Genomic DNA, 10,398 nt, shown 5'->3' on the forward strand with positions numbered 1-10,398 from the left:
GTAATGGGTGGAGAGTGCAGTGGTAAAAGCTTAATGAGCTAAACGAGTTCATTCGTTAAGTAGCTCTGTCCCTCGGTGAGTTTCAGGTTGGAGCATGAGACTTCTCTAGAGAGAGAGTGTGAGAGAGAGTGTGTGTGAGATCATGTAGCGTTTTCGCTACATTATATTGTGCTTTGTACCTCCCTTATAATCTATAATCCACTATCTGCCAGTTAGTAGCAGTAGTGATGTGTCACCAACACCTTGACATCCTCTTTCAGGTTATGAACCTGTGTGTGTGTGTGTGTGTGTGTGTGTGTGTGTGTGTGTGTGTGTGTGTGTGTGTGTGTGTGTGTGTGTTCAAGTGATCCAAGACTGGCACAGAAAAGAGAAGACATGGCTGCAGTCGCTCATCTGTTTTGCGATGAATGAAGTTAGAAACACTTGAGCGGTGATGAGCCTTGTGGAGCAGAGCGCCATCTGTCCGTGCTGACGCCGCCCTCGTTCTGATGAATATTAAATAAAGGCGTCACTCTGAAAAGTCTTCCTGCCTCCCAGTAGAGACTGATTGATGTAACTGCCGGTAAGAGGTGCAGACAGGTCCCTGGAGACAGACGCTCTCTGTCTGTATGTATGTGTCTTCATCAATGTCCAGTCCTCTAACAAGGATAGAAAAATGTCAGAAATTACTTTGATTAATGAAAGTACATTTTTACAACCCTTTTGCCAGGGGACCTAACATTTAAGATCAGTATGGCTTGTGTTAGGAAAGCTACAGAAGAATATTATATTATTTTGAGAATAAAGTCAAAATGTGGACACAAAACTGAAAAAATCTGAGAACAGAGTTTGGGAGTATTTGGATTATTGATATGATGCGTCCATCAGTTGCATCACTCCAGAAACTCACCTTCACACTCCGAGGATGTTCACTCTCAGGCAGCTGGCAGGGCGGTCAGTTGCTCTTCTGACTGATTTGATAGACCTTTTTCTTAACATCCTTCCATTTATCAACATCCTCTCATTTTTCTCCCTTATGCCAACAGACAGCAAAGCAAGTTTTGGGTAAAAGGAAAATATTTTCTTACAACCTGGCCTACTTTATCATAGGTTTGACTTTCATTCTTCTTGGATAGTAGCATGTTTTGGACAAACTGAAGGTACAAGCACAAATAGTATAATGAGTAAAGACTACTTTCTAAAGTACTATCTAAGCCATTGATCTGTTTAAAGCTGCACTAGTGAATAACATTTGTAACAACAATGTAACAACTGACCATGTCATTTAAAAAGGGGTTCACACACTAAATTATCATCCGTGTCTCATTATTTTGGTTTTCCAGCCCAAAAAACTCAACTCTCATTTGCCACAGCTTTTCTCTGGAAACACTTCTACTACTGCGCGCTACCCGCTCAACATAAAACGAATGCAAACACAATCCAGCATTTAGCAGCTAAAGAGCCAGATATTTCCCTAATGAGTGGAGACCAAAAACTGAGTAAAAAGGGTAGTGAATATTATTCCATTCATCAAGTGGACAGAAACAGGATTTGAAATAAGCGCTAATGTTGCACACGATGTGGATGTGTAAACCATGTTGTGTGTACAAAAGTGTTAACATGTTAATCTTGTGCCGTTTTGTCGCCCTCAAGTCAAATAACAATACAGCTTTAACTTATGGTGTTGTTGGAAATGGGTCAGCCAGAAGTTTCTCTAGTAATTCATGATGTCTTTTATTCACGACAGGTTGCACTGTTTCATCATTGTTATATTGCATATGTTTGTACTCCACCCATGCCAAGGTCATACCTGTTAATGAAAACTCTTCAATGAAACAAAAGATGAAATAATGAAAACTGGTTGTGAAGAAGCATTTTCGTTAACAACAATAAAAAGGAGGCTTTACAAAAAAATAACTGAAACTGTTGTCGAAACTCAAAACTGAACTGTTGCAAAGTTGTTGATTTATGAGCCGATCTATGTTCCAACCCTCACCTATGGTCGTAGGCTTTGGGTGGCGCAGATGAGAGTGTCCGGCCTCCACCTTACAGGGTAAGGAGATCAGGCATGCTTAGGGAGCTCTGAGTACAGCTGCTGCTCTTTCATGTCGGAAGGAGCCACTTGAGGTGGTTTGGGTATTTTAGAAGAGGGCCCCCTGAGTGCCTCCCCTTAGAGGTTTTATGGCACATCCAGCTGGGAGGAAACCTGTGGGTAGACTCAGAACTCTGGAGGGATTACATATCTCATCTGGCCTGGGAACCCAGGAGGAGCTGGAGAGCGTCGCTCAGAGACAGATGTCTGGAGTGCCCTGCTCTGCCGCCTGCTGCTACCACAACTCGACCCCAGATAAGCACAGTGAAATGGATGGATGGATAGACGAATGGATGGATTTTGGGTCGGTATGAAATCTATCTTCCATTTTTTAGCTGAGGCAGTTTTACGCCAGCTGTCTGCATCAGAGCACAAGCGAGCAGCACCTCACAGTTTCTGACGTGCCAATCCGTCCACATGGCTGCAGTGAAGGTCAGGATAAAGCATCAGAGTTCCAAAAAACTAAAACTAATCATTTTCAAAAAAAAAAAGTAAAACAAGCAAACCTGCTTTAAAACTAATTAAAACTAAACTGAATTTGAAAACAAAATACTTGTGAAAAATATGAAACTATGAAACCTTCATCAACACCATGTTACCATGGTGTAGAAAGAGAAGGAGTTGGGTCGAGGGCGAAGTTAGAGAACAATGGGCCCCTACAGGTTTAAAAATTCATCTGTGTGTGTGTGTGCAGACGCAGGTAGAGGAGATGAACGGTGACAGGCATGAGATTTCATTTTGCCTCTGTGTAAAGCCTTGTGTCAGTCTAATTATCTTGATTATTATCAATGGCTTGGGACAAGTGTTGAGTTGTTGTCAGAACTGTTGCTGCTAATATTCACCTATTTTTTTCAATAGAAGAAACACACCGTGATCTGCTGACTAAGATTTAAGCAGAAGAAGAAAACACTGTGTGCAGTGACTACAAGCACAACCCTGATCTCTGGCTGGATTTAGTTTCTAACAGCATGAGAACAACACAGTTAACAAAAGCTCCTTACACACCTTTGATAAAAACACATTTATTGCATGTCTAAGAAAAGACCTAATCTACATTCAACTTAGTTTGACACTACAGACAGAGTTTCTGTTGTTGTACAACAACAACAACAACAACAACAACTTCCGACGTAAACTACAAATGTACAAAATGAATGGGTTCAAGCTAGGTCTTGTAAGTGAAACATGTGCTTACAACAGTCAATATGCAGTATGCCATTATTTAACAATCTAAATTAAAATATCTGACTTTGGCACCCCCTAGTGGTAGTTTATACAAAAGATAGTATGGCTAATAGCAACCTTTACATCCATGGATATGATACAGGGACACAGACTTATTCATTGTAAATTCAACAATTTGGAACATTGTAAGATCACATAAAAATCCTGTATGTCTTGGCTTTAATGCCACCAAGTAAAAAAGAAAAGAATATATATATATATATATATATATATATATATGTATATATATACACACACACACAGTATGTATATGATATATATATATGAACCTAATTTCTGTGTCTATCCACAATGACACAATGAACTCATAGGTTTAGAGGTTCACTTCGCTGTTTTTAAACCTGAGCATTATTTGTATATGTTGACATCTAAATGACTTGAAGGCCATTATATCACTCTCTTCAGCCTCCAGACTCCATTGACAAAACCAGTAATTTTACGCAGAACCCAGGAGTTGCTGATCTACTGCTGCCTCGATTGGTTCGTATTTTACATGGTTAGTTTGGATCCAGCACAATATTTGTGTGTCACAGAATAACAAAGTAAGGTTAACAGAAAGGATTATATTGCAGTCATCACGCTCATGTTATGGCTGCCGCCTGAGGTGATCTGCTGGACCACTTCCAAAGCTTTTTGTACCTACCAGTCATTTCCACCCCAAAGTATGTAAAGATAGGGCCCAGGTTTAAAAACACTGGAGATATCCTTTAACAATCTGCCTGATACGTTGTTATGTTTCTTATGTACAAGTGCAACGTTAAGCCACTGATCTTGGAAAGGTTTCATCCTCTGGGGAACACTCATGGCAAATGATTTTATCATGAACCAAAATGTTGATAAAGGGAAAATTTGGTGGTGCTAAACAAAAGGTCAGGGGGGCATCAAAATCAATGATATAGATCATCGTTAACGACTCATTAGTACTCATTACAAGTCATTGCAGTCTGACCAGAAGTTGTTGAGAATGTAACCAAAGTGCTGTTGAACAGATGGACAAAAACAACTTAGTTCATGTAAATTCTACTGCACTTATCAGCTGGGGAGTGTATCTGTAGTGAATAAGAATATTAAAACGCTGGTAGCTGAGATACAACGAGGTTAGAGGTCAGAGGTCAGAGGTCAGAGGTCTCTGTGGTAGGTGGGGCCACCCAGGGGCTCCAGCCCAGCCAGCGCTGAGGTCCGACGGACACTCACCACCAGGGTACCGTCGGGGTGAAGGGTCCCACTGACGGACAGGGGGTCCATGTCCTCTGGAAACAGGGACTTATGGGTGAATGTGTCACTGACACTTCCATCGTCTAGAACCTGATGGACAGAGAAAGATAGTTAGAGAAAGAAGGAGGGGAAGGGAGAGGGGGTAAACAGAGGGAAGAAAAGATGATGAAAAGAAAGGTCAATGAGCACTGGAGGATGAGAGGAGAAAGTGAGAAGAGCAACAGGGCTCAGAAAGGCGCGAGGGCGAGAAAAGAGGGTGAGAACCAGTGAAAGAGAGAGAGGTGAAGAGGTCAGCGCTACTTAGCTGGTGGAGAGAGAGAGAAAAACAAGAGGGGAAGGCAGGCGAGGGGGGAGGAAATGAACACTGGCTGGTTCTCTCTGAAGACCTTTTGAGGGGAGACGAGCGCTTGTGGATTTTTGCCAATTTGTCTCCAGACCCCTTTTGAAATAATCTCCCTCCATCTTCAACTCTCTCACCTTTTAGACATGATTAACGTCAAACTGTGAGGGAGGGCAGCGACAGACAGACAGAGGGCAGGACGGGCGGCAAGCTGCAGCTGGTCTGCAGATCAAGTCCCACATGATGGGAATGATACAGTGTGATTCTATATTTATTATTGGACTGATTGTTGTTGTTGGTCAACTGTTGGCATTAAATAGAATTGTATTAAATATGTCTTTCATTCATCTGTTGCTGGTCTTGATTATCTTTATTTTCTATTCCTACATTCTTAATGGTTTTAACTCACATGTATTATTTGTGTGTCTGTGTTAATTGTGTGTTGTTTCTTTACACTGTCCACATAGTTTTTGCTCTTGCTTTCTGCACCACATTAGGCCTCTACCTGGAATGTTTGGGATTATGCAAATAATGTTTTGCTTGCTTGCTTAATCACTGAAAAGTGCCTCAAAATTGTACTTGAGAGCAACAATTGAGTAAGTGTATTTACCATACATATATAATACCAATAATATACTCAGGAAGGAGTAATTCATACTTTTACTTCTGTCCATATTTTGTATAGTTATTATATATATATAAGTATATCTTGTTGATCTTGAGTAAAGTTTTATAGTAGAGTAAATAAAGATCTCCAGACTTATTCCACCTCTGCTCATCTGAGGTGGAATGGACATGAGTCCTTCTGGGATCTTTACATTTAAAGGATGTTTTGGGGCCATCAAGCGGTGATGGTGTCCAGTATTTCACAAGAAAAAAGCAAGAATGCAACCTGTCCAACATCACCTACAATATAATGACTGATTTCTCTGAGTTTAAGATAATGTAAGTACACAACTCAACAATATACGTAATAATGTTACATATTAAACCTTTACTGCCGCAGATCCAAATGATGAAATGCCCTCGAAAGTGAGTCAGTCACATGGCAGAAAAGTTGTGTCTTCTTTCTGATTCACTCCCACAGCTATGTTACAGCTCTGGTGTGTGTGTGTGTGTGTGTGTGTGTGTGTGTGTGTGTGTGTGTGTGTGTGTGTGTGTGTGTGTGTGTGAAAACACACTTGAATCATCTTCACATATGTTCCTCTAGCTCCCGCTCACATCTTTTACAGAAACACACCTCTGCTCATTTATGCTTGCTCCTGTCAGCACACACACACACACACACACACACACACACACACACACACACACAGACACACACACACACGGCTGTGGCTCAGAGGTAGAGTGGGTCGTCCCTCAATCAGAAGGTCGGGGGTTCCTATGGGTCAACATGTCGAAGTGTCCTTGTGCACTGAACACTGAACCCCAACTTGCTCCTGAAGCAGCTTCTGTGTGTGAATTGTCTCCTCCGAAAAGATTCCTCCTTGTATGAATGATGTGTGAATGGGTGAATGAGGATGACTAGAAATGACTAGAAAGGCGCTTTACAAATACAGACCATTTACCATTTACACACAGACACACACACACACACACACACACCTTCTGGGCGTGAATGACGACACGGTGGTTGTAGGCCATCACCACTACATCATGAGGCTCAAACTGGCTGACGTCAGCTGACATGTAGTAGCTGTCTCCCAGACATCGCACAACCCCACCACTACTGCTCTGCCGGCCCGTCACAGCGCCACCTGCAGGAGCTACAGGGAACAACACAGGAGGCCTCTGCTCAGAACATTATGTTTGATTGAAAATAATATAATATAATATAATACAAAGCCATTATAAATGTCTTTGAAAAACCAACAAATTGTTAAATAATTTATTTTAGAAATAACAAATTCAACACAGTTTAATACAAGAAGTTAAAACAGATCATCATAAGATGTTAGTTCAACATTAATCTCAAAATAACAGCGTGATGAGTTTTATTGTAGTACATTTTTGTTTGTTTTCATAAGCAGATGTTTGTATTTTATAATGACACTGATGATGAAATGAATGAAAACTGACTGATGAAATAATGTGCACCATGATTATATAAATGCTAACTCCAAAAACTGTTCTCTTAAATGATTTCACTATTGGGTCATTTTACATTTTACACAATTCATGTACATGTATTCTAAAATAATTCCTAATCATAATCAGTCATCATAATCATTTCATGATTTATTTATTAAATACAATTATTGAGCATTTGGGCCTCCATTTTTTCAAACCAGGCATGACTGTACAGGTGTTCTGTTCAGACTGCAACACCGCCATTAAAAGCCATGAGAGGCTGTAAATGTGGTTTACTGCCGGTCTGGAGAGAGACAATCTTTCACTAAAGAAGTGACTCACTAGGAGCATCAAACTCTTGTGGGGCTTATTTTTTTATTTGGTACTGAAATGTGTGGATGAAATCAGATTATAAGCTCAATTATTGATTATGCTTTAAACTTCCTGTAGCGTCACACCAGTAATAAACCTTTTTTATTGTGGGTGTTTCAGCTTTGTGCAGCAGCAGAACAGTTTTAACGCCTTATATTCATACATTATATTTTTATATACTTCACTACAGCACTTCACTTTGCTGTTAGTTCTTTATGTGGCCCAGCAGACGATGTCTGGAGCCATGCAGACTCTTTTTCTGACAGAGCACAGAAGCTCTTATGACTCTGGCTCATTACTCTCTCTGAGCCGCAGGTCTTTTTCTCCTCTGTGGTATTTCTCTCTCAATCAGCCCACCACTGTAATGTGGAATACTATTACCTCAGTTCTGCCGGTGGAGAAAATGAACAGAAAAGGCTCCACCTCATGCCTCAAACAACGCTGCCGAGGTGTCCATGAGAAAGGCACTAAAGCTTCAACTGCTCCTGTACAGCTATTAAGTTCAGGGTAAACTTAGTGTCTGCTTTTTACTGGAGCTGTTTAATAACATGAAGAAGCTAAGCAAAGGAGCAGGGTTATGTTAGAACAAAACAACAGTCCCATCTGACATTTTTCCTCATCATGCTTACATTAGAACTCCTTTGATTAACCACCTCTACCCTGCAATACAAGAGCAATGCTGCATTTTCTACATGGGTCATCAAGTGGTAAGGAGGCTGCTTTTCGCCTCAGACTTGTAAAGGGATGCCACCAGTTAATAAAGTTACCGATTATAAAAACATATGAGTGCCTGCTTTGCTTATTTTGACCTTTAACAGTAGATCTTTAGCTCTTTTCCTTAAATTCAAACTATTTCCAAGTCGGTGCTTTTAGTTTTGGCTCCTTTGTCTTGTCAGTCAGATCTTCTCACTCTAGTCTCATGATGAAGTGAAATCTGACTCCTGCAGCTGTGCTGCGACTCTGCTGCTAGTGTACAGAGCAGACACTTTGAGTTTAAGAAAAAGTATTGATGACACACTTAGTATTTTACAAATGACACTTTCTACATCTATGAATGTGAGCATTGATATGAAAAATTACTACTAAATGGGTTTTTTTTTCTGTTTTTCCAAAAAGGAAAATGACAGTGTGTGTGTGGTGGGTAGCTGGTGTGTGCCTGAACATCATGTAACAATGACTTCTGTGGCAAGCTTTGACCTGTTAGCTTTAGCATCGGCCTTTGCGTGCAGCCACCAAGTGCAAAAGTCTCCCAGAAACATTTAAAAGGCCACTGGCAGCAATGTCAACCAAAGTCTGCCATGATGATGATGACAGTCTGCCAACAGCAGTCGTCATTTCATTACCTCTTTCTAAGATAAAGGACCAGTTGTTTCAAACCTTACAAAGAATTTCAAATGGTAAATCTACCACTGTCATCATTGTAAACTACATTTTTGGTGTAGTAACAGAAAGCTTCACAGGTGCAGAAACAGCAGCTAATGGGGACGGGGGCTTCATGAACAGTCGCTTCCCTTACCAGTGTGTCCATAGGAGGATCTGCTGTGCCTGCTGAAGGGGGGCAAACAGCTGGGTGCCCCGGGGCCCTCTTCTCCAAACAGAGTGGAATGATCACCAGAGTCAAGAAACGGCTCAAACAGGGGATCCAGAGAATCAGATGATCCACCCAGTGAGCCTTCTGACCGATAAGAGCTGGAGGTGCTGTAACGTGACGATGAGCGGTACGACGAAGAGGATCTGCGGCTGGAAGAAGTCAGTGATGCCATAGCTGAGGACATGCAGTAGCCTTTCACACCTGCACACGCTTGGAAAACACACTCTCAGAACCACCGAAAAGAAGACCTTTTCTCAAATGTGATTTCTCTTCAGCCTCCGCAGCATAAATACTGACAAAATACAGCCAAAGAAGTGTGTTACCAAGAGTATTAACCTCTCACTCACTCTCCAAATCTGGCCTTTGTTGTGGCTTTTTATAAAGCCCTGGTGCACTGTGGGTCACTAGAGCACAGTGTGGGCTCCACAGCGTTCTTCCTTTAGCCATAAATGGCAGTTTGTCCAACCACTGGTGCCAAGAATGTAACGGACAAACTGATAGGGAGTGGAGACCCTTTCTTATTCAGACATAGCAGTGATAAGGCTGGAGGGGGCTCTCGGCGATGCCTCCAGCATGTGGTCAGAAATAGCAAAGCGGTCGAGTGGTGAGATCGTCCGTTAGACTGACCGAGCACACAATATGAACACTTTACCAGTAATGAGAAAATTGGCCATTTAAACTCTGCTCACCTGCTAATGCAATAAGGGATATACTCTAAACTTCACATCTGAAATGGACAGTGCTTCCAGGGAGAACTGTCCAAAATCACATAATGTGAAAAATGGGTTTTACTCTGACAAAAGCCAAAGTATACACATCCCCGCCTGACCTTTACAGTCCCTCTTTAAAAGCTTTAATTGAAGTGACATTTGCCTATTGACACAGTTGTCCTCCAAGCAGTGCCGCGTGTCAACAATGACATTCAAGACTGTCATATTAATACTTTTATACCATAAAAGTGTGTGTTTGTGTTTTTCATTTGAGGATGTGAAAAATGACATTCAGCAGCATGTCATTTTGCCCTTCAGGATAATGTGGCTTCAGTTATAGCAGCGTAGCAGAAACACTTCATATGTGAGCTATAAAACTGAAACAATCCAGTTAATACAGGCAGCATACATCAACATGACAGCCCCAATTTGTGCTCTCAGGTGAAACTCTTGTATCTGTCCTTGTGTAAAATATTATGCAGAAATAAATCCTCTACTGCATATGTTTAAAAAAGTCTTTGCAAAGTGTAGTTTAAAAAATCTTCTTATAGACGACATGACCTGAAAAAAGTGCAGGATCATAGAAAATAGATTAATTTTTAAAATTAGAGACTCAGCAGCCTCCCTGGACTCCTCACAGTCAGCAGTAGAGGAGTTTACCCATTCAGCTCTGCTGCCAGAGGTCCGTCATCTCCACCGGGAATAGCTGTCGTCTCTGGTGGCACATAGAGGCCTCTAGTGCTCAAAATGCAATATCTCTGCAACCTCTAACAGATGATGT

General features: G+C 41.3%; 1 protein-coding gene across 1 annotated transcript; it reads right to left on the reverse strand.

Annotated features, from left to right (window-relative positions):
* Positions 1-4,435: 4,435 nt before the first annotated feature.
* LOC139200042 (heat shock protein beta-7-like) lies at positions 4,436-9,079 on the reverse strand. The gene is made up of 3 exons (XM_070829272.1): positions 8,833-9,079; positions 6,480-6,631; positions 4,436-4,621 (listed from the first exon to the last, which is right to left on the reverse strand). The coding sequence occupies exons 1-3, from the start codon at positions 9,077-9,079 to the stop codon at positions 4,436-4,438; spliced, it is 585 nt and encodes a 194-aa protein (XP_070685373.1).
* Positions 9,080-10,398: the final 1,319 nt, after the last annotated feature.

The sequence above is a fragment of the Pempheris klunzingeri genome, chromosome 4, assembly GCF_042242105.1.
Source record: "Pempheris klunzingeri isolate RE-2024b chromosome 4, fPemKlu1.hap1, whole genome shotgun sequence".
In the NCBI taxonomy this organism is placed as follows: Eukaryota; Metazoa; Chordata; class Actinopteri; order Acropomatiformes; family Pempheridae; genus Pempheris; species Pempheris klunzingeri.